General features: G+C 49.8%; 5 protein-coding genes across 5 annotated transcripts; 3 read left to right on the top strand and 2 right to left on the bottom strand.

Annotated features, from left to right (window-relative positions):
* Positions 1 to 774: 774 nt before the first annotated feature.
* Positions 775 to 1,689, top strand: ALT_8792 (phytanoyl-CoA dioxygenase family protein; the record flags this gene model as incomplete). The annotated part of the gene is made up of 1 exon (XM_033558566.2): positions 775 to 1,689. One exon carries the CDS (start codon positions 775 to 777, stop codon positions 1,687 to 1,689), a length of 915 nt encoding a protein of 304 aa, XP_033414457.2.
* Positions 1,690 to 2,302: 613 nt separating this feature from the next.
* Positions 2,303 to 9,446, bottom strand: ALT_8791 (nonribosomal peptide synthetase 12; the record flags this gene model as incomplete). The annotated part of the gene is made up of 2 exons (XM_033558565.2): positions 2,303 to 8,947; positions 9,015 to 9,446. 2 exons carry the CDS (start codon positions 9,444 to 9,446, stop codon positions 2,303 to 2,305), a joined length of 7,077 nt encoding a protein of 2,358 aa, XP_033414456.2.
* Positions 9,447 to 10,511: 1,065 nt separating this feature from the next.
* ALT_8790 (sterigmatocystin 8-O-methyltransferase) lies at positions 10,512 to 12,045 on the top strand (the record flags this gene model as incomplete). The annotated part of the gene is made up of 5 exons (XM_033558564.2): positions 10,512 to 10,902; positions 10,967 to 11,096; positions 11,147 to 11,256; positions 11,341 to 11,725; positions 11,775 to 12,045. The coding sequence occupies 5 exons, from the start codon at positions 10,512 to 10,514 to the stop codon at positions 12,043 to 12,045; spliced, it is 1,287 nt and encodes a 428-aa protein (XP_033414455.2).
* A 1,048-nt stretch (positions 12,046 to 13,093) lies between these two features.
* Positions 13,094 to 14,302, top strand: ALT_8789 (tryptophan dimethylallyltransferase 1; the record flags this gene model as incomplete). Its single annotated transcript, XM_033557730.2, has 1 exon — positions 13,094 to 14,302. The coding sequence occupies one exon, from the start codon at positions 13,094 to 13,096 to the stop codon at positions 14,300 to 14,302; it is 1,209 nt and encodes a 402-aa protein (XP_033413621.2).
* A 5,251-nt stretch (positions 14,303 to 19,553) lies between these two features.
* ALT_8788 (uncharacterized protein) lies at positions 19,554 to 23,199 on the bottom strand (the record flags this gene model as incomplete). Its single annotated transcript, XM_033557734.2, has 2 exons — positions 19,554 to 20,346; positions 22,844 to 23,199. 2 exons carry the CDS (start codon positions 23,197 to 23,199, stop codon positions 19,554 to 19,556), a joined length of 1,149 nt encoding a protein of 382 aa, XP_033413625.2.
* Between the last annotated feature and the right edge of the window lie 1,140 nt (positions 23,200 to 24,339).

Below are 24,339 nucleotides of genomic sequence, written 5' to 3'. Positions count from 1 at the left end.
TGGGTCTAGATTGGGTTTTCTGGGGCCCCAGTCACTGGGTCTAGATTGGGTTCTGGGTCGTGATCTAGCTGTTGAGTATTCCAGTGGCTGAACCATGCAGCAGGGATTGGAAGTGGATATATATGAGGCATCCCACCCTGCAAAGATAACACCTTAAGCCAACCAGGAAAAATTAATCTATTCTTACTTCCAACACTAGGACCCTTTTGCATTTTGCGGAAGCCTACCCTGGATGTGGCGCACTCTGCTTCCACTTTGCAAGGGGCCTCTATAGAACGGTGTAATACTCTTCAGGCCAATTACAGGCACTTATCACGAACAACTAACATAATATGTCTACCCAGGTATGCAACCCGACGCTCCGGTGTCACTGACCGTCCCTAGGGTTTGGTCACCGGACCTGAATTGCTGCGCTTGGCTCCATAAGCTCATCCTACTTCATGGGCTGTCAGCAACCAAGTTTTCGGTGCCTTGACCGCTGATTCACTATACAGTATAACCCCTTACACATGCCGGAGTTCAAGACTTACAGATATACTTAATACTTCCGCCATCCCCGTTGTGCCACATCATAAGATGTACACCTTGTTATCCTCGTTTAGTTTATGCAGTGCTACCTGAGACGGTCAGGCATAAAGCACCATAAATATTTTAAGACGGAGCATCCTGTTCATTATTTCTACATCCTTTCATTTAGTTTGCAAGCATCGTTCTTATACGACGTTTGTACTATCCTGTCATATCACATACTGTTATATCACACGAATTGTTACCATGACTGTGAAGAGCGATGTTCAACCTGAAATCCCTCGCATTAACGCCAACAATGATATTTCACTGGTCTGGCCAACAGTACAGGAATACGGCGCAGCGATCATTGAAAACTTTCTGCCGCACGACGTCGTCCAGCGCCTCAATGAAGACCTCGACCCGTTCATACAGACCACCCCAACACCGGCGGCCGAGGGCAAGGATTTCCCCAACCGTCTCTTGTCCCTGAAGACTAAATTCGTCACTTGCTTAGCTGGCTGTTCTAAAACCTTTCGGGAGGATGTCTTGAACAATGGACATTTGCATCAGATCTGTCAGGACATCTTCAATGAGGCTTATGGGGACTACTGGATCTTGGCCAGTGCAGCCATGGAGCTGGCCCCCAACAATGCTGCGCAAGCCCTGCATCGGGACCTAAGGGCTAGTCATCCTCTTTTTGACTACCTCAGACCAGATGCACCCACCGCGGCAGTGAACTTTCTCATTGCAATGAGTCCCTTTACCGTTGAGAATGGTGCGACTCATGTGGTCCTGGGAAGCCATAATTGGAAAGAAGTTGGCGCGCCCTCGCAAGATGAAACTGTTCAGGCAGTGATGCAACCAGGAGATGCCTTACTTATCACCGAGCGCACTGTCCACGGCGGAGGACAGGACATCACCGGCGTTGAGACTCGCCGCTTCGTTTCTCTAACCATGTCAGCCAGCCAGATCACCCCCTTCGAAAGTCACCTTGCAATTCCACGCCAGATCATCGAGAGTCTAACCCCGCTCGCTCAGAAAACTCTTGGCTGGAGGAGTCAACGATCCTCCGCTCCCAACGACCTTGGACTCATGACTGTGCAAGGACTCTCTTTGGAGAGAAAACTGGGGTTGAAGTCGGATCAAACATTGGTTAAGGATGGAATGCATTTTCACTAGATGGATATCAGATATAGATTAATTCTGCCGTAATATTGGAATACCCTCTTTCAACTGAATTATACTTATTCTTGGCACCAAGACATTGCAGCCAAGAGTTCGCGTAAAATGCATACATTATGAGAAGACATCATGGACACTAGTTTTTGCCCTAAAATGGGTCAAATGGGCCAAAGGGGTCGGCCCACGAAAGGACAGAAAATCGATTTTTCGGCCTGTTGAAGTAAGAAATAGATTGATTGTCCTTGGTTGACTTAAGGCGCTGTCTTACAGGGTGGGATGCCTCATATATACATATCCATTTCGTCCCTGCTGCACGGTTCAGCCACCATGATGCTCAACACAGTCACTGTGATACTCAACAGGAATCTCGAGCTATGTGAAGACAATCTGGCTCCCGCTGAGTCAACTCTATGATCATGCAGCTAGAACCGGTCTTGCGGTTGGTCTCGGGCGGATTTACCTAATGCAGAATCTAGGCAGACCTTTGGTGGCATGCCTACGATGGTGTGACTACATCGTACGAAGTGAGCCTTTAACCCATCAGCCAAACGAGATCTGCGGATTCGCCAATTCTGCGGTCACTTTATACTAATCTTGGATACATGAGTCATCACAAGTTTCTTGCCAGTTTGTGTAAGCAGGCGGTCAAATTCCCAATCCACGGCATCAGGACTCGGTCTTTGCTGAGAGCTGCATTGTATGTCATGTGGAATTCAAGACAGCCGTTGGAAACGACCGAGTTAATCTCAAACATGGCCCAGCGATCGAGGTCCCCGGCACCATCGAACAAGCTTTGCTTCGACAATGGCTCCATACGGAGGAGTGCATCGGCGCGTTCAGCCTGTTGAAACTTGCCCGCATAGTTGAAGGTGATTTCAATCGGGGGCATACCGGCGCTCTGCCGTTTGTTCTGGGAATTCTGATAGATCGACGTGAAGTAGTCCCAGCCGTGATTCGTCCTTTGCCGCCGGGCAACTTTAACCTTCTCGATGGCGGTTCGCAGGTCATCAGATGTCTCCAGTTGGACGACGACAGGCCAGAGCGTAGTAAACCAACCCACCGTGCGGGTGATGTCGATGGCTTGATCCCACGGGTCCCGGCCGTGAGCCTCAGCGTAGATGCTAGGGGTAGCGCGATCAGGGAACGTTTGCATAAACGAGAAAAGAAGGGCCGCATGGAGAAGCTCAACTGGCTCTACGCCCAATACCTGTCTCGACTGGCTGAAAATCGCGTCTGTTGTTCCATCATCGAGGCGGATCATCTTGCTCTCTGAATTCCCGATCAGATTGGGGTTGTCCGATGCCCCCCAGAACTTCTTAATGAATTCCTCATCAATGCGAGGCAACATGTGCACATCGGCAGGCTTAAGATGGGTCCGGGCGTACTCTGCTTGAAGTCGGGACCACGTCTGGAATGACATGGATGGTTCGGGCTCCGATCGATCGCCCTGTAGCATTGCGTCCAGATCAGCGAGCATAATGCGCCAGGACACCAAGTCAATGACCAGGTGATGGCCTATCATGAATAGACATTGCTTGTCGCCGAGCTCGAACAGATCTACTACAAACACGGGACCGCACACGATATCGAGGGACCCCTGGCTTGCTGCGATGATCTGGCGCATCTCCTGCTCTGAAGACACCAGATGTGATCGGAACTTGAAAGACTCTTTGGTGGCATTGGAAATGTACTGCATCCAATTTCCGTCTTCGTTCCGAACGTATCGTGCTCGCAGTATTGAATGCCGGCGGACCAGTTGGGCCACTGCGCGTTCAATATCGGTAGATGCCACCGGCTGCTGGATATGGACGAGCATGTTCTGGTTGAATCGTGATGTGCCCTGGGGATACTTTTCGAAAAAGAATAGCTGAATGGGGGACAGATCAAACAATTCATCCGTAACGTTGTCCTGCATGAGTGATGGTGGGCGTCCAGTCACGACTGCCTCTTTAGCGATCGCCGCGATTGTTTTTAGCTGCAAGATATGGTGGGTAGAATGCTCAAAGCCACGAGAGCGTGCCTGGGCGACGACCTGCATGGCACTGATGGAGTCACCCCCCAGGTCATAGAAGCTGTCATTCACCCCGATGCTGTCGCCCGGGAGTCCCAGAACATGCGCCCAGGTTGCGTGGAGTTTCTCCTCGACGTCGGTCGAGGGCTTCGCCTTGGAGAAACTGGAGGCACCGCATGGAATCAGCTCGGCCCATGGATGTTGCTCGATCACCTCCTTCAGCCTCCGCCGATCCCCCTTTCCACTGTCGGTTTTTGGTATACTGGCGACAAGAAAGTAGATCGACGGGACCATATAGTTCGGAAGAATGGAGTGTAAGCCAGTTTGGATCTCACCGGTCAGGCGCTGGAAGCTCTCTGTGGGCGATGCAAGGAACGTGGTTCCGAGAGACCTTTCTTGACACCTGAGAGTGCTGCCGGCGTCTCTCTGGGCGATGAATGCAGCTAGACGTGGCGCTTCCTGTCCCAAAGGAGCTGCGACCACTGTCACAACATCGAGCACCCCCTTGAAGCCTCGGATATGGTATTCGACCTCTTCCAGCTCGAATCTCTGGCCACGGATCTTGGACTGGGCGTCCTTTCGGCCGAGGAATAGCAGCGATCCGTCCTCGTTCTGTTGGACCAGGTCACCAGTCCTGTATATCCTCGTGTCTATGTCTTTTCGGAGAGCAGTGAGCCAATTCGGGGGCTGAACAAACGCTTTGCTCGTCGCTTCGGGATTGTTGAGATATTCACGACCAATGCTGAAACCTTCAATCAAGAGCTCACCAACGGCACCGATGGGAACAAGACGATGATAGTCTGTCTGGTCTGCCACCCAGGTCGCCACCCCCATGGGAAAGCCGATATCTCTGAGCTGGCCATCAGCCCGCGTGATATGGCGTGCGGTAGATGCGACGCAGCATTCAGCGACTCCATATTCATTGATGAGATGGACCCTGTCCACCCAATAGCTAATATCTGCCGGGGACATCACTTCACCGCCCATGACAATGACGCGAAGGGATGCAATATCCTGATGCATTAGAAGTCGAGCAGCAGAAGGTGTCAAGAACGCATGTGTAACCGTATAGCGTTGTACGGCGCCTGCCAAGCTGTCGCGACGTTCTGTCTCCGACAAGACGCAGATACATCCTCCCGCCAGAAGGGTGCTAAGCGTTTCCATGATGCTGACATCAAACGCATATGAGGCAAACTGGAGCACCCGAGAGGACTCGTCAACCAGGTGGGCCTTATTATGAGCTTCGGAGCTGGAACAGTATGACTGGTGGTCAATGACAATTCCTTTTGGGTTTCCTGTTGACCCCGATGTAAAGGCAAGATACAGCGGATCTTGCGGCTGTACCACTGGCAGGCGTATCGGATTCTGCTTACCCCAAAAGGTTGCATTGTCATAAACGCCAATAACTCTCTCAGTGAGCTTATGTGCTCGGTCGACCTGGCCTTCGGAACAGATTATACACGGCGCGCCTATATCAGAACAGATAGCTAGGAGCCGGCGCATGGGAAGTATAGGGTCTAACAACACGAACGCACAGCCGGCCTTCATGGTGGCCAGGATGGCCACGGTTGTCCATCTTGACTTTTCAAATAAGAGGGGAATGGGCATCCCACGTTTGACACCGTGAAGAAGTAACTCGCCCGCCAGTTTGTCTGATAGTGTCGTAAGCTCGGAGTAGGAAAGATTTCCATCCCAAGACATCACAGCCAGAGCATTTGGTGCCGCGAGGTGTCTGTTTTGAATCAGGTCGTGAACACAATGCGTAGGAGCCGATGGGATGTCGCGATTCCATTTCTGCAGCCAGCCCCAGTCTTGCTGCGTTACTCGCGGGATGTCCCCAATCTTCTGACGACTGTTCGTCAGGAGTCTCTGCAACACAAGCTCCATATGCTGCATCAGCCGATGAACATATCCGCGACCAATTATGGCAGGATCAAAAGTCACTACGGCTTTGCATTCCCGGTCCCCGAGGGCTGTCAAGCACTCGATAGAAAGTCCGTATGCGGAAAACCCACCTACGGCAGTGGCAGAAAATTTGAAGTCTTTTAACGGTCCGGTACCTACAGGAAGTTGAGATGGCGGCTGAATGATCAGTTGGCTCTGGAACATGCAAGCCCTTCTCGTGTTTGGGCTATACTTTTGTATATTCTGCAGTCCCGCCTGCTCAAAAGGTATCCCCTTCACCATTTGAATTTGAATTTGCGAAAGTTTTGCTATGATACTATCCTTCGGCGATACCTTGATGCGCCGTGGGATGGTTGCAATGGTTGGGCCCGATATGTCCGATATTCCGTCCACGGCTGCACCTCGACCGTTGACTGTAAGCCCAAAGACGATATCATTAGAGCCTGTGTGGTAGGAAGTGACCAGTGCCCACGCCAGGGTCAGATAGCTGGACATCGTGTAGCTCCTGGTGTATCTACCTGGCAGCGCCATCGTGTAGGTGAGCTCCTCCGTCGCTGCCGGAATGTAATTTGGCGAGGGCAATGCGGGGAATACCACGGATTGCACGTTGTCAAGCTCCTTCACCCAGTAGTCCTTGAATCGATCCTGGATTTTGGCCACGTAGCTCACGAACGGGCTGAACAGGTGGCGTGATACTGGCAGGTTCCTGTAGGCCGCTTCTAGCTGTTTCAACAAGAGGCGGAATGACCATTGATCACACAGTCCGTGATGCAAGACCACAGTGAAGGACCATGTTTGTCTGTCGGCGGCGGTTGGAACTAGGTAGTGGTGGACAAGGCGGCCGCCAATGCCCATTTCAAGTGAGCCGATGTGGCGAGCGCAAGCACTCATAGTATCAAGCCGATGCCAGTGCAGAGATTCCTTGGTGACGACCTGCATTGTTCCATGCGAGGGAGATATCACGAAGCGTGTGCGTAAGATATCGTTCATCTGGTATACGCGCTCCCACGCGGCCCGAAAGGCCTCGATATCGACGCCCGGGCGCAGCTCACACGTTACTTGTGCCTGACATAGCCGAGGACTCCGGCCTGTCATCGCGACCAGTCCAGCCTGGAAGGGGGTGGCAGGGTATACTTTTTCGATTTGATCCTCTGGGAGCCCAGTCTGTTTCATTGCTGCTGCCTTCATTCCAGGCAGCTGTCCCATGTCAACCTCGGCTTCCACGCCGTTTGACTGCTTAGGCTGTGCTGAATCATGCTGGCCTGCTGACACAGCTAGGTTCCTTAGAACAGGATTGTTGAAGATGTCGGCAATACCGACGTTCAGGCCTTCCTTTTTCAAATTGATGGCGAGCTTGACGGCGATTGCCGAATTACCCCCCAAGTGAAAGAAATTGTCCAGCATACCAAAGTGCCCGGGCTCTAACTGCAGTGTTACTGCAACTGCTCGATGAACTCGCTCTTCCTGGTCACTCTGCGGTGCTCGAGTTTCCGTGACACGGCCGGCTAATCTGTGAAGCTCATGATAGGGTAGACTGTTGACCTCCCGACATAATGATCGGCGGTCTGCTTTGCCGGTGATGGTCGTGGGGATACTGCTGACTGGGAGAAACAGCTGAGGGACCATAAAGCCAGGCAGCAGGAATTGGAGTCGCTTTTCCAAGTCCTGGACGAGAGATCGCCAGCTATCATCCACCTCAACGAAACGGAGGCCGCCATTGGATAATGATGGCGCCTTCTGAACCGTGCCTGAAGCAGAGAGCAGGATGAAAGCGACCAAACTCTGCTGCTGGATTCGCTCGCCAGAAAAGGAATGCACCATCACTATTACCTTCTTGGTGGATGGTAAACATTGCTTAATCCTGGACTCTACTTCACCGGTCTCTAAGCGTTGCCCACGAATCTTGACCTGATTGTCATTTCGCCGCACATACCGGATGGTCCCATCCTCGCCATAGCGCACCAGATCTCCGGTCTTGTACATTCTCCGTGGCTCGCTGAGGTTGGCCGGTTTCATGGACCATGAGGGCCTAGAGACAAATGCGTGGTCCGTCTTTTCCGCATCATCCAGATATCCGTCTGCAAGGCTGGGACCTCCAATCAATAGCTCGCCAACCGCACCAATTGGAGCAAGTTTTTGGTGATCTGAGGGGTCCACCACCCACGCCGTGCCATTTACAGGGAGACCAACACTGCCTCTATCTTGCGGTGAAACAATCCGCCGAGAAACCGCAAAGATACCAGCCCACTCCGTTAACCCATACGCCTGGTACAGGCGGACAGCTGGTGCCCAGGTGGTGATGTGATGTGGCTCTAAAGATTCTCCGGCAATCAGCAGATCTATGTCTCCGATGTTGGCTGGGCTCAGTGTTTCCAGGACTGTGGGCGTCAGAAGGGCCCAGTTCACCTGCTTGTGCACCAGGAAATCTGCAAGCGAGTGGAGACGCTCATGATCTGATGGGAGGCAAATCGTCCCTCCCGAGATAAGAGTACACCAGAGTTCGATCAGGGAGACACCAAAGCAGTACGAGGCGAATTGCAGACTTCGGCTCGTCTTCCGGAGATGCAATGCGTCGACGTGCTGAGAGATACTTGCAAGCGCCAAATGGCTCACTTGACAGCCTTTCGGCTCCCCAGTACTCCCAGATGTAAAAAAGCAATATGCAGGAGCATCGTGGGTGGCACAGACAGCTAGCCCTTTCTCACCTAGAGTCCATTGAGCGGAGGTCGAGGCCGAGACCACAATAGTGGAGATGTCAAATGAAGAGAACAGTGGTGCCGTCTGGTCGGACACGAGAATGACCTGAGCTTTCGTCTTCTCAACAATCGCTCGTCTTCGGCCTTCTGGATACGCCGGGTCGCATGGGATAAAAGCCCCCCCTGCCTTGTTGACAGCTAGCATAGCCGCGATTGCCCAGAGTGACTTTTCAAAGCACACAGGAACCAGAACCCCCCCTCGAACCCCACGGGCTTGAAGATAGTTAGCAACCCTATCCGTAAGATCCTGCAGCTCATGGTAGGTCAGACAACCATCCCAGGAATCCACGGCCATCCCGGTTGGATTCGTGCGAGCCTGTCGGTCTACATGCTGGAAGAGAAAGCCGTCTGTGGGATGCATGAGAGGTGTTCGATTCCAGGAGGTCACCTGGGCTCTCTGAGAAGGGCAGCAGAAATCGACCTGGTCGATGGGCTGGGCAGGGTTGCGGGCTATAGAATCCACAGCGTACGACAATCCGGACACCAAATGTCGAGCATATTGCTCCGATAGATGATCAGAGTTGTATACTAGTGTAAGCACCATCGGCGCCTGATCCAGGTGCAGTGCTAAATCTACTCCTTCCTAGGATGTGTGAGCGACAGGCTTCATCATCCGTGATAGCGGCAGGGCAACAAAGAGCGACACTTACCAGGGGGCTAATACGATACGCATCCATATCAGACGCAGCCCCAACCACTATTTCCGTATTAATGCGCGCCGCGTGGCCAGCGGTAACGTTGTATCTCTCCCAATTCTTTTCATCAAACAACAAGGAAACGGGTCTAGCTGGGTCAATCGACGTTCCGAATATACGTGGATTGCCGTTGTCCGATACATCCTCTTCCATCCGGACTCGAAATCGAGGTGTATTGCATTCAGCAAACCGCCAGAGCGCAATCGCCCACACGGCTGACAAGGCTAAATGGACGCGTGTTGCGTCCCCGCGAGCAAGACCCTGCAGAGCTCTGACAACATGATCATCGAACTTGATCTTATCCGTATACCGTCCGGCGATAGAAGGGAACATGCAATGCACATCATTCTCAGCCGCATTGCCTGAGTTGGTTTGTGGCTGGTGCATGTTCTCTCTGATTCTGAACGTTCTCGAGAAAGTCATGGGTGCACAAAAGATCGACTGTCACTAGACAGAACAAGATGATTTCCAGGTGGCCTTGTTGGACTAAGTAGTCCCCCCTGGCGCATCAAATATCACAGAAAAAAGGACGAGCTGTCGGCCGGAAATCCCGGCGCACTTTAATCGCTTGTAGAAAACTGGGTCCTTCCTTACCTTGAGCCTAGATCTATGGAATAGCAGACTATGAGATACTCGACATGCCACCCACTCCCAGAAACCAACCAAACCGAGGTATGCTATGCATGTTGTCTTTGACCGCATTCCTTAAGACTTTCTGATATCTGTACCACAGCCCACAATGCACAGCTTTCGGTCCTATCAATTAAATCTGTGTGCCAGAAGACCCAGTCAATTTTGCAGTAAGTAGCGGCGGTTTCTGACTGTTTTCATGATGGAATACGGGCAAGTGCGATGCCTCACCTTTGGAAGCATGCATTGGTATAATCTAATCGGCCCAGCTGAGGCATGGGATCACATGGCACAATGTAAGGGTAACAAGATTATTCTCTCGTGAACGGAAGTTTCCACCAGCTGAGCGCACGCGGTGTGGGACCGTGTGTTCACTGTCGATCCTGTAGAGTAGTAGTGATGTGTAAAAGATGGGTCGTCGTCCACTTATCGCTACAGAAAATTCTATCCCTTGCGGGCTACGCTTGTGCGATATTATTTGCAACCCAGCGTTGAGCTCTTTTGCTGTAATAGAGCCTATGTGGGGTGATAGAAATGCACACATTGTCTTGCAGTTACATACCGGAATCCATGGCTCGGCCATTTTTAATGTCTAGGTAAGGGGTACCGGAGATACACTGTCCAGAACAAACAGTGGATAATAAAGCACCAACGCGGTGTCTTATGGTGTTTGGGGCTGCGTGAGATGCAATTTGTGGCCGCTTTGGCTCACCGCCCTAACATTTCTCGAAGGCGAGGTAAGGGGTGCATCTCTATGGTCATTTGCTCTAACGACTAAATTACGCTCACTATCCTGATTATCCGTAGGGAGCCAACCTGGCCATGAGTTCTCCAATGTCGGTCACATCGTGCGAGCAACTGAGCAAAGTGGAGCGTTTGGTCTTCTTGATCTCCAAATATGCCACCCTCTATGTTGAGGGCAGCCATAAAATAGGTAATCAGGAGGAGCAGAAGGCCCTGGGCAGCCAAATCCAAGAACATGCAGACCAAGTCGCCAACCTGTGTGGCGAGCTCGCCCGTCTCATCCAGAAGCCCGGTCAGTCAGTCCAAACCACGGAGGACGGGATCCTAGAGACGGCCATGGCATATACCAAATCTACGGCACTTGCGATTGCCCTGGATATGGATTTCTTCGAACATGTCAAGCCTGGTGGAACGTCGACCACCGTGGACGAGTTAGCCCAAGTGACCGGTGCGTCTGAGAAGTTGATCAGTAAGTGGTATACCAAGAGGACCCTAGGCAGTAAGGATCAACTCACAGGTTGTCGTAATTGCAGAGAATGTTATGCGAATCTGTGCCGATAGCTCCATCTTCAAGGAAGTTACCACGGGGGCTTTTGGACACACCGAGAGGTCGCTATTGTTGCGTGAGCGGGACAGCTATGTTCGAGCATATTCAGGTTATCTGTATGGCATCCTACCTACTTTGCAATGTCCAATCCAACTGAGACCAATAGGGTGGACGACGCCCACATGGCGGGCGCCTTTCTCCCTGGCGTGCTTCGGGAACATGGCTTTCAGCCTCCACCAGACCGGAAACAATCGGCGTTTTGCAAGGCATTCAATGGTATGTGCCACCGCGTTGGGTGAGGCCCAAACCCCAGACCTGAGACGGAAGAGACCGAGAGACGGACTGACATCCATGGACCAGTGTCGGACCCTTACGACTACTACCATTCGACTGATTTAGTGCGGGGGGCTCGATTCGACCGAGCAATGCAGGGCAACCATGCAATTCAGCACCACCCCATAGATCTGGTGATCTCGTTCGACAAGTTGCCGTTTGGGGCCGTGGTGGTTGATGTCGGCGCCGGCCGTGGCCACAACGCGCTGCGACTGGCGACAAAATTCCCCCATCTCACGGTTGTTGTGCAGGACCATGAGAACGTCATTTTCCCGGAAGAGGATCAACTCGATATCCCCCCATCAGTAGAAGGAAGAATCCAATTTCTCCCCCACGACTACTTCGACGAGCAACCTATCGAGGATGCGGACGTGTATATCCTGAGCAATATCCTCATGGATAATCCAGACAGGTTTGCATTCGAACCAGCTGTGACTGAACATCGCTAACCCCTAGATCAGTGATTGTAAACGGATCTTGTCGCGCATCGCCACGGCGATGACACCGAACAAATCGAAGCTGGTCATCTGCGACAAACTCGATAGCGAAGCCAGACCGGTACATCATCAGATGTCGGAGTTGCATATTTTTTCCTGCTTCAACTCGTGGTCGCGGAGTATTGACGAGTGGAGGAGACTAATAACAGAATCAGCCGACGGGCTTGCGGTCGATCGATTCTGGGAGATCGGGTCGGGTGTGGTGCTTGAAATTGGACTCATGGGGCGACTGTAAACAGGAAGTAGAGAGTTGTAAGGGCTTGGAACGCCTGATTTGAGCTACTTCATAGGAATTGAGCTAGTGGCACAATGGATAGGACGTCTTGTTAGAGTATATCCTGGACGTAACAATCAGGCACTAAGGTAGACTTATCAGAACTAGACACTAGACGTCCGATTCTACGTTCCCCGACGAAAGCTAGCATGCAATATAAACGTGCAGTATCTTGACTTAGAGGGACTCATTCTCCAATAGGGGCACGCGTTCTTGGTTAGAAAAGTATCACCATCGGCTGTCGTGCTTCGGGTGTAACTTTCGACAAGTTCGCAAGACCTTTGGGTAGCTTGGCTTAGTATCTCAAATTGCAGCTACAGCGGGCGCCAAACAAGGCACTACTCACTTGTATTGTTCAAATTCACCTCCAGCAGATACCAGGGATGCGCTCCAACATCATCCCTGGACCAAAGAGTTGCGGTCAGAATGCAACAGACTGGACAGGATACCCCCATCATCATCCAATAGACTTGGTTCGTTGCGGACCACCCGCTCCTGTGACATAGAAGCAAGGAGGCTGGTCTGAAATTGACGATGCCTAAAGTGAAAGACATGCCTGCGTACATACCAACTTTTGCGTCTAAGCCCCCTCCCCCCACCGCGCCTCCATAATGTGAGCAATGAGTGCAGGGTACATGGAAGGCAGCGCACGTACTATATCACCAGCGCAGCAGTTGGTCTTTCACTGTTTCTGCTCGGTGCAGGGGACCAATTGCTGGTGCTGAGGTAGTGATCAGTGAACCCTTATTGACTAGTCCAGTGTCTTAGTGCTTTTGTATGTTGGTGTATCGAGGAGCCTATGGGATGCAACCACTAACTCCAGGAGTCTGCGTTCGAAAGTCGGACCTCACCGCTACATGATCATATATTGGAGCGCCAGCATATTCTCTAGAACACTGATCTCGCTTGCTACTGACACTCCGTACCAGGTCAGCAGGATAGATCTTTTCGCGACCAAAATCTTTCTTTTAGGCTCGGTTATCAGTCCAGGCCCCCTAGGCCCTGCACCATGACACTATCCTCTCCAGCCCCCGAGGTTGCGCAATCCTCTGTCCACGAAGCGCAGAAGGCTCACAAAGGAGGTCTTCAATCTGCAAACTCGACCACAAAATCTCCCTACCATGTTATCAGCGAAGCGACACTGTTCTCGACGATTGACCAGCACCAATACTGGCATCATGTGGCCCCAATGCTGGGGAAGATGCTGATGCATGGGGATTACGATATCCACCAGCAGTACTACTTCATGTCGATCTTCGCGAACCTCATTGTTCCAATTCTGGGCCCCTATCCGTCGGACGGACGCAGCGTGTACAAGTGCGCCCTTGGGAGCATCGGATCCGTTGAGCTGAGCCAAAACTTCCAACCAACTAGGTCCACGGCTCGCGTGGCTTTCGAGCCTACCAGCTACTTTGCGACCACCGGCTCTGATCCATGTAATCGATTCGCCATGGATACGGCCTTGATCAAGCTCAAGCAGCTGGGCGTAGATATGGATCTGTCGCTACACCACGTCTTCGTGAATGAGCTGCAGTTGACGGACACCGATGAGCGGATGGTAACCAAGAAAAAGCTTCTTGCGGAGAAGTTCAAGACGCAGAATCTTTTGGCCCTGGACCTGACCAGGCAAGGGATCACGGTCAAGGAGTATTTCTATCCGGCGCTGAAGTCTGCGGCCACCGGGAAGCCCATCCGCCAACTATGCCTCGATGCCTTGCGCAAATGGGACACCGGCCGTCGGTTCGAGGCGCCTTCGCAGGTGGTCAACTCGTACTTGGAAGAAAGCCAGACGGACGCCTACTTTCTGTCGTTTGACCTGGTCGATCCGCTCGCCACGCGATTCAAGCTCTATGTTCTGGAGCTGAACGTGACGTTCGCACAAGCGCAAAACCACTGGACGCTGGGCGGCCGGCTGCAGGACCAGGATATTCTCCATGGGCTGGAGCTGCTGCGCGAGCTCTGGGTCGGGTTCGGCATTGTGGAGGGCCAGCGAACGCCGCCAGATCAACCGACCCGCCCTGGCGATCCGCCGACGCTGATGCCGTTCTTCATCAATCTCGAGATGAAGCCCGGCCAAAGCCTGCCCAAGCCCAAACTGTATATGCCGCTGACGGGCATCCCGGAATCCAAGATCGCGAACACGCTGACAGATTTCTTCACCCGCCATGACATGCCAGATCAGGCCAGGGTGTATGCCGACAATCTCCAGTCGTACTAGTAAGTGGACATATTACATCGCTATGCACGACCTCTGCTAATGCCTCCGACTAGTCCAACTGAGGACCTGGATGTGGTGACTGACCACCAAGCTTGGTTGTCCTTTTCTTACTCGAAGAAAGGTGGCCCATACCTGTCTATGTACTATCATTAGCTGCCCGGCACGGGCAACCCCCTTGGGTAGGCGAAGTGTTTGCGGCAGTTTGCACGGAGGAAGGAGGAGGGCGTATACGTGGATCTAGTGCTCTAATTGTCCACCATTAACAAAGCGTTGATGGCTGACTTCGATTCACATTAGTCAGACAGACAAAAACAAAGTCAAACCATAGAACAACTGATTTTTCTGTCCTCATTTCTCTCCGTTGCAACGATTCTATCAAATAACAAAATGTACTGGTATTACATATTCCGAATCCGCCGTGTTGTTGACGAGGCCCAACTGATTAGCGATGCCAAGCTGGCCCCTACTGGCGCTACAGCCTACAACACCAGTGAACGGGAGGCAATTCCATGATACTGGCAGGAAAATACTACATTGTGAAGAAAGTCGTTACACGGAGCATTGGCAGGCTTGCTGATGTCAAAAAGAGCCATGCCTCGAAGCTCGAAAGTGTGCTAGGGGGACGCGCAGTGGCCTATATTCGGTCCTATTCAACGCCAGAGCTCACATCCGAAACACACCGCCGCCTCCTCTCCCTTACGTGGAGCACGGGAGACAGTAGAATATCGTTTGAGCGGTCGTATGTTGGTCCTGAAAAGCGTTCCTCTGCATTATAAGTAATTGTCTTGTCAGATTAAGCTGTCCCTTGCGTTGTAATGTAGGGACCTTGTATTGTCTATTGTAGCATAGATGGGCTGCATGCCGAGTCATTCACAGCAGCTAGGGCTAACAAGCGGTCTGGGTCAGAAACATCTCCTTGCCAGCGGAACAGACAACATAAGGGTATTCTGCGGCGGCGAGTTCATCACAGAATATCACAGGTGGTCACAGAGGCTAGAAAGCACGCAGCAATCTAAGAATGACAATACGCAATGGTGTTGCGCTGACGGTGTGGCTCATGGCATTCGTCAATTCTTGTTGGAGCTCCTTTTGTTGAAGGTTTATGCCACCGTACAGAGGTTGAAGAACACATAGGGAGTTCTGTCTTAGATACTCGCAGTTAATTTGATGATAAGGACAAATAAAGCCATTCAGGCCAGTTATATGCCCAGTGAACAATGGCTCCTAGATAAATGTTCTTACCAAAGGAGCATGGTAGAGATGGGCTGCAAATTTTGCTGGGGACTCAGGGCGCGTCTGTTTGCCATTGACTTCTTGCCGGGGGATGTCATGACCAGCCTGCGCTAAATTCAGAGAACATGACCCTGATTCTGAATAGATTTGTGCTGACAGTAGTATATTATCAGCTGCAGTTATAGTTAGTGCATAATTGAATGTCATGTAGTAAGACGAGGCTTAACAAGATTAAGCCTAGCGCTGAGGATATGAAGCACCTTTGATCTGCTTCCCTTCAAGCAAGTGGATCATAACAGGGCTCTTTTTGAGCTTCTATGTTCTCTTTGCTTAGGCTTCCCTTTGCCCCGTGATATTCAAACATCAATCCCACATGGTCGACCCCCCGACGAGATGAGCTGACCCGCATAGCCAATCTGGGTTCCACTGAATATGATGAACTCTTGGCGCAAATATAGCGAACTTAGTTCGTGGCTGCCTGGTCCAGTCAGCGTGCTATCCACCGGCTTTATTCTCAAAGGGGAGCGTGGAGCGTAAGTCGACCCTACTTGGCGCTTAAGGGGGTGAACAGTCATTTGAATTAGGATCATGTAATTAGTTTAACCTGCTGCCAGGCAAACATCAGTTAACCAGCTTCACTCATGGCTTAAGCCAATAAGTATTGCTTTATCTTATGAGATTTGCCGGGGTCCATATATACTTACGGCAAATGCTAATAACAATTTGATGTAACGTGGACCGTGGGATGAGCGGGATCTCAGCTGAGATGAGGTGGTAAGGGGATCAAATTGGTAACCGTGCATTGTGCATTACTAGTGTCTTTGGTAGCTTTGCGTGGATATCTCCAAGAAGTTCCTCCCTTCTCCTTTCTCTACTTTGAATAATCGCTAACAGATTCAATACTGCCACAAAAATGGATCACAAGTACATTAGACACCTTATGTTATATGGATACAGAGAGATGCTTGGCGGATTAAGAGCAAGCTACCCTGTTACAGGCGCCGACAGGCTGCCGGAGCAGTTCCTGTGAGTGAGGGAAATGGAATTGCCTCCTTTTTCTTCGACGATATTAACGTCGTCCTGTTTGAAGACCGAGCCCAAACTGGATAATGGGGGAGCCTCGTCCTCCGCAGACTCCGGAAACCAAGATACCTCGGTAGAGCCTGTTAAGAAGTCACCCCCTACGCAGTCGAATCCTTCTTCAAGGGACCTATGACAGGATGCTCTCGAACAGCTGCCTGGGGCCAAGCAGGAAAAGCTGAAGTGTATGGGGTTTGGTCAGCTAAATCCCGGATCTGTTGAAGCAAGTATCTATGGTCTAGTGGGCGAGGTCAACCAGAAGCAGAAACAGTGCGAAGAAAAGTTCTGGCGTGTATCCATTAAGATCATGACTTTGTCCGTCGAAACTATACAACAAAGATTGTCGGTTGGCTGCAGAGGGCTGGTGATATTGCCGTACAATTCGCCCCGCCCCAGGCTAGTGTCCCTTGGACAGCCCTTAAATACGTCATGCAGGTGAGTGTAATTTTTTCAATATTTGCTCTAAATCCATCCCAAGTATAAAACTCTCAGTGAATTTTAGATCCCCGTGATTGATGGTGAACCGATGGCGGCGTTGCTTGCGGTTGCTGAGAAGGTCGTTCGCATTATCAGTTGTGGCCAGGTGTATGAGCAGGTCTACCTGATAGATATCTCTAGCACACCTGAGGATAAGCTGTCAAAAAATCTCTAGAATCCTCTGGTGAATATTTATAGTACCTTATTAGAGCTTTTGGTGGATTCAGCAGACCTTTTCTCTACAAACACAGCTAGGCGCATACTTAAAGCAAATTTGGATCCAGGACACATTTCTGGTGGACTGTCAGCCCTTGCTAAACAAGAAGATGCGCTTCTTTGTGATGTCCAGACATACAAGAGTAGACGCAGTGCGCAAGCTGATGATCAGATGATTGGAATGCTAGATCGCTTAAACGCGCCACTAACCTATATGGACGAGAATGTCCAAACCCTTCTTGAACAATGAGTGAATCTAATTGTAATAATCCGTTGAATTGGTTTTCTCCAATTTAGTTTGGCGAGCATCACTATAACGTGAAAGAGAAAAGAACACCTGGCACAGGTGAGTGGCTGTTGCAAAACAAGAAATTCCGTGATTGGAAGAATACCAATTCATTGGGTATCTTCTGGCTTCAGGGTTCTTGTAAGTTATCAAGCATGTCTGATTCTCCCTTCCTGCTATTCTAACTAGGTTAGCTGGTACTGGCAAGACATATCTCACATCGAGGGTCATTGATCTTGTTCAGGGCATGCTCAACAATACCCCAAAGGATGAAGGCTTCACATTCTTCTACTGTGACAAGACCGAACCAAATTGTGGGCAGGCACTGTCTATTTTCCAAAGCTATATGCACCAGCTTTCCACCACCGCAAGGAACCCCTGATCTATTCAGACTCAACTTAAGGAGAAGTGCAAGAAAGCTCAAGACGCAAGGCTCAACTCTCAGATTTGATGCATGCAAGCAGCAGATTTTAGAGTCCCTGAATCTTTACACAAAAACCACGCTAGTTCTTGATGCCTTTGATGAATGCGACCCCGAATCGCGTGGAGAATTGGCTGATGCGCTGAAATCTCTCCTACTTCAGTCAAAGAATACCGTCAAGGTATTTATCTCAAGCCGGTCTGATCCAGACATTCAATGCGAATTGGAAGGGTGTACCAGCGTAAGTATCCAAGCAAGCAGCAACCAAACGGATATCCAGAATTTCCTTGAAAAACAACTGGAAAAGCTTGCAAAACAACCGCGTGTATTAGACGCTTGAAAACCACTATTGTGGATAAACTGCTTGCGCGTTGTCAGGGAATTTCCAGTGGGCAGCTCTGCAGATCCACCAGATACGCACATGTAAATCTGACAATTCTGTCTCGAAACGCCTTGACACCCTTCCAGAAGGCGTCCAGAAGGCCTCTAGAAGGCATACGACGAGGTCTGGAGCGAGATCGAAAAATTGGAGGAGCTGGACCAGTCCCTCACGAAACGCGCCCTTTTATGGGTAATGTCTGCCTGCAAGCCAATGAGGAGAGATGAGCTCCTATGCGCTATTCGTGTGAACCCATCAGAAGACTGCTCTTGTTGGACGACGAAACTGACGAGCCAGGCTTGCTGTCACTTCGTAAGAATCTCCTTGTTATTGACTCTCAGTTGAACATGTGGCGGTTTGCACAACTGTCGGTCCGTGAATACCTCGAAAACAAAGTGAAATGGACCATTGAACGGGCACATTTTCACGCTGCCAGGGTTTCGCTGTTGGTCCTCCACGACACTTTCAAGAAAATTGACCCTGACGCTGCATCGCACCCATCAGATTGGCCCACGGAACCCGACAGCTCCAATCTCAGTCACCCATTTCAGATTTACACAAAATTATCACACAGTACAGTACTGTAACTACCAAGCCTAGTGATTTTAGAAGGAAAAGGACAGCCTCGCACGCCAAGTGAGGCCGTTGGACATGACGAGCCAGGCTCCGGTGGCTTAGCTCCTTCAGGCTCACTTGCAGCCCTGCTTAGCCATCAGGATAGATAGAACTTGGCTGCATAGTCGCATCACTATTGTCATTTCTCCCTGACCCTCTTTGCGGCTCGGCCTGTTAGATAATCATCATTGGGTGTAGCCAATTATCCTTTGCAAAGGGATTTTAGGTCACAAACACACATCTAGGTTGGGGATTGTCGCTAGAATGAATCCATTAAATTCTATAGATGTATTAAAATAATTTATGTGTAGATTATTTTGATATAAAAAGATCTTGAATTTAGATCTCGTACGTTTTACTATAGTATTTCACAATACCTATACAAACGCTGGCATGATTTCAAAGACCAGAAGTCATAAAGTCTTTACAAAACTACTCTCTATCACCAGTGTCACCTGATGGACCATATAGAACCCATCTACAGAATATTTCAATAACCAACAACTAGAGAGGCCAAGCTAAAACCTGGTAATAAACGGCCTGATCACGCAAGGAAATTGATATCCAATTCAGACACCACAGAATAGCCCAAAGGCATAGTAATAAAGAAAAGGAGAAACCAGCCCGTCATCATGAGTACAAAAGCCTTCCCGAGGATTCTAAAGTAGCGAACGCGACCAGCAAAGGTAAAGCTAACCCATGCATCCGAAATATTCAATCTCCCGCTCCCTCCAAGCGCAACGGGGACCACCTTCCCGCCAAACGTATGGTCAAAGGGCACAGCCAGCTCGATATGCTCGGGCAGTAAGGAAGCAGCCTGTCGGATAAAGATCGCACGCGTTGGAGCAACACCTAGGAAAAACAGGAGGGCTGTCGCAAGCAAGGTTATTCCAATCGTGTAGGATTCCGTAGTGCTGGTGATTGAGCCTGCTCCACCCGCCTTCCCGAATTGTCTAATCAGAAATATGGGAAAGTAGAAATTCGCACTTGCCAGAGTGCTGGAGAGGGTAGCGATCGGGGCAATAGTTACCCAGCTACTTAGACCTGGGATGTACTGATAGAACCGCTGATGAGAAGGCCGTGAGATGATGATATGGACGAGAGCCACCTGCAGGATTGAAAGAGACGTTTCGATGGCTGCGTTATAGAGGAACCATTGGAAGATATTATTGTCCCGGAGAGGACTGAGAGGAGTAAGGTAGATCAAGACTGCTTTGGCCAACCGGTAGGCTAGAGCCATGCTTAAGCCACGGTACCGATACCAGTGACCAAGGTGTTGCTCAAGACATTTTCCCACTGTGATAAGGCCAGTGGGACTGGGCTTTGAGGCAGCACCTCTAAGTGTAGAGCGTTTTTCATAAGCAGGTTTGTCGTTATTAGTTTCGGAGTTCTCATCCGAAGTACCATGTAGGGCAGTTGGAGACGTTTCAACTGCTGCAAGTACAGGTACTACTACACTGTATGTGTATAGAACCTTAATGAATGGTTTAGCTTGAATGTTCTATGATTCAAAACATAAAAAATGAAACCTTAGAGGATATCACCTACAAAGCAAAGTATCGTAAGTAGAGAAACCGCGAACAATTCTGGAATCCATAGATGTGAGTCCATATTGCTATTTGAAGGCTCAGTAGCTGACTGTGGTGTAAAGTTAGAAGCCGTGAGGATACTGATAAACACGCTCAGTTTCAGGGAATTTTGGAGAGAGCTGGCTGGAGGCGGGGCATGACGAACTATTGGGAAGTCATTGACAGTGATTTAGGGGAAACTGGTCAGGTGCTTTTAAGCTAAGAGCATAGCTAATGCAAATAAGCTAAATTAGCAGGTATTTTGTGGGATGTTGACAGGCTGTGACTCTGAGACGTTAGTAGGAAACTATATTCCACCCATCAGATAGCGTGGTGTTAACGCTATATAGTACTTATAAAACCCATCTAGCCTCCTTCAAGGACAGTTAGATTATACCTTTAATATGCCTCCACATTCATTTCATCTACTTCAGCTGCTTGATGTTGCGTGTTTTAGGCCCCTAAAGCATGCATACGGTATGCAGACATAAACTATGGTACAACTTGGAGTTAATCATATATCAAGCAGAGCAAAACAGCGTTTTGACTAGTAAACATACTAGGCATGAGGAATGAGATGGAAGGTCTTACTTCTGTCTTCTTTCAAGAATTGAAACCCAAAAGAGTATTAAGCATCATTGAAGCTACATTAGCTTGATTCCTAGTGTTAGGCTCCACGAGCCTGGCCAACATTGGTCTCCTGAAATTATCCGTCATGATTACTATCTGCTTCCTGACTTCGGCTTTAGCATTTATTCAATTGTTATGACTCCCGGTCCACCGATTAAGATAGTCCTTCATAGATTTGTAGCGGGCAACCTAGGCAGCAGAAACCAGAAAACTATAAAACAAGCTCTATCCACTAGCATTCGTCCAACGCGCAGTCGGGATTGAGAGCGGTGTCTCGTCGGTCAAGACAGTGAGGATTGGGGTGATAGCGCCGGCCCAGACGGCAGCTGGAACCAGAGCAACCAAGGCAGTTAAGAGTAGCGCTGGCAGCCTAATTCCTCGCAAGGACCAATTGATTTGGGATGTTGTCATGGAGCTGAAGAAAGCCACAGTATCAAGAAGCATCGGCCTTTGGGTCAGCCAATTGCGCGCCCAAAAGTTAGCCAAAGACCTGACTGTAGCCACCAGAGTCAAACCCAAGAGACTAGCCAGAGTCTGAACAATTAATTGCGTTGTGGCTCGGTTGGCTGAAATCTAGTCATACTGTCTGCCCTTGAATGTCCATCCGTCAACCGGGCCTGTGATCAGGAAAAGGCTGATCCCAATGCAAAGAAGCAGAGGTGGAAAGAGTAGCAGTTTCTGAAGCATGATTCTAGATTTGCATCCAACAAGTGACTACCTTCAGCTTCTCGAGGAGATGCCGAGCTTGGATTTTCTTCTTGTGCAACCGTATTATATGATGCCATTCTCTCCAGGTTTCTGGGGCCGAATTATCTGTCATGAATAATGGGTATGGCTGATGTCGGGGATCAGGGAAGTTTCTGCTTGAGTAGGAAACAGCAAAAGAGGTCGTCGTCAATTTCTGCTGACATGCTGGCAATTAGGGAGGACTTAGGGGATTCGAATCGTAGTACTCCGTACGGCCTACGACCGTGGTCAAACCAAAGCTTTCACCACCCTAGCCGCAGAAGCTATCGCCTTTTCATCTAAATCTAAGCCAATGAGGCTCGGCCCGGCCCTCAAGAAAACTGCTTACGAGACAAGTAAACTAAACAAGTGTTGCGGGGCGACTGACTTTGAAATCCGCGAGGACCTAATGCTAGGGTAGTGCCGGCTGACCACGGGCAACTCATGAACTCAGCGGCTAGTCTTTGTTGGGCAAGCTGCTGCTGTAGTCTTTACATGGACAGACAACTAAGATATCCTACTCTGAGTAAATACTAGGTTCAGTAACTTATCCATATTCATATTCTCTCATGGGAGTATGAGTATACTGATATAGTATAATTCAAGGTACAGAAGAGGCTGGGTCAGACCCCCGCATAAACCTTGGGTGTTGACAGACGGTTTTCGTTGGCCAGTCGAGCCCTTCCTGCAAGAGATTTGGCCGATTTTACTGTCGAGACCATCCCTCCCTTCCGGAGAGTGTAAAGTCATTGCTGGACCAGCTGTAGTGCGGACGATGCTTTGTATTATAGACGCTACTGTACTAATAGTGTGCTCAGTTGTACATTTACACCGCCAATATGCCCATCTCGACTTTTTCGTGGATGATTCTCAATGAAGCCTCGTACAGGGAAACGCCGAAACCACCTACGGCATGTCTTTGATGTCATCAATAGTACAACTGAAGCCGAGGTCAAAATTCCCCATAAGCAAGGCTATGCCGGCGAGAGTGGCGGTGACACAGTCGGTTTTGTTGTAGGGATTTGCGCTGCCCTCGAAGAGCGACACGCACCGTCCTCGCAAGGCATAATGTTTTGCACGAGTCATCGGACAGGTTGTATTGGCCTTTTCGGCTGCGTAGTAGCAGCAATTGGAGGCAGATCGGGTGCACTGGTTGATCCAGCCTATACTGTGCGTGCCACAGTCTGCTGTTGGATCAAGGTCGACCGCTGCGGCCGGGCAAGGAAGAAGGAAGGCAAGAGCAGAGAGAGCGAGACAGACTTTCATGATGAGGCAGATTCTGTCTGGTAACAAACGGCGTTCAAACGGGGGAGGAGGTGTTCTTTAGTATTCTCGCATAATGGCGTAGCGTTCTTTTATAGTTGGCTAGAACGGACAATGCGCAAAACAGCTTATGCCGAATCCAGCAAGCATACGCGATCCCTGTAGGTGGCTTACATCAGTATGCATTTTGCGTCTCGTCCGACCTGTAGTTGCTGCGCAACCCCTCGTATTGACGAGGTTGAAAAGTTGACTGCATATTCTACACTTCAACAATCATCGAGCTCTATAGCTAAATGCAGCATCGGACCCTTTAGGGTTTTCTAATCCATAATGCCGAAAAAATAATAGAGGGCCAGGTTTGATTTATCTCCATGATGATTGGTTCTCCATAACCCACTAGCTTTATGGCCACGCTCCTGTTGCTTTGAAGTGCGCTATGGCAGTTCCAAAGCTTATGCGAACAAATAAAACCCTCAAAATAGCTGAACGCCCCGATCTGTGCAATTAGATGGATATTTCCCTCTTCATCATGTGCTTTCCCAGTTCCACTATCATAAACAGGATTAAGCCCTCAGGAACAGAGGGACACAGTTCCTATATGTACTTACTAGCCAACTCTATATAGAGAGGCCACAAGCAACAAATTTCAACCCATATAGAGCCAGTGTATTGCGGATTATACCGCATCTCAGGTTACCACCCATCAATCATACTAACAAAGCCATAAGCTTGACTGTGCATTTAAGGAGTAATGGGACTAGCTATAATTAACTTAAGGGATCATTCATTAATAATAAGGCATCCTTCAAATCAACCATCACCGCGACCTTTACTAGCACGGAGATACTCAGTAAAAAATTGGTGAACCTGTTCGATACTGGCCCTGTCCCAGAACTTCTTGTCAGAGAAGATACCATCCTTATATGATTCCTACACTACTTGTTCTGCAGTTGAATCAGGCTCTAGGTCCTCCAGTTCTTTATGACGAATATCTGCATAGAGTTCTGACTTAATTAAATAGTTGAACAAAGTGACAGCGGTAAAGAGTCTTACACAGAGATTGTGTTACACTCCACAACCAGCCTCTGCAGAGCAGCAAAGTCGCCAAAGGATCTAAACTTTGGGGTCTCATTGTATGGTGTA

The sequence above is a fragment of the Aspergillus lentulus genome (assembly GCF_001445615.1).
Source record: "Aspergillus lentulus DNA, contig: Alt16, strain: IFM 54703, whole genome shotgun sequence".
Classification (NCBI taxonomy): domain Eukaryota; kingdom Fungi; phylum Ascomycota; class Eurotiomycetes; order Eurotiales; family Aspergillaceae; genus Aspergillus; species Aspergillus lentulus.
The sequence above is the reverse complement of the archived record's forward strand: the minus strand, read 5'-3'. Positions and strand labels throughout refer to the sequence as shown.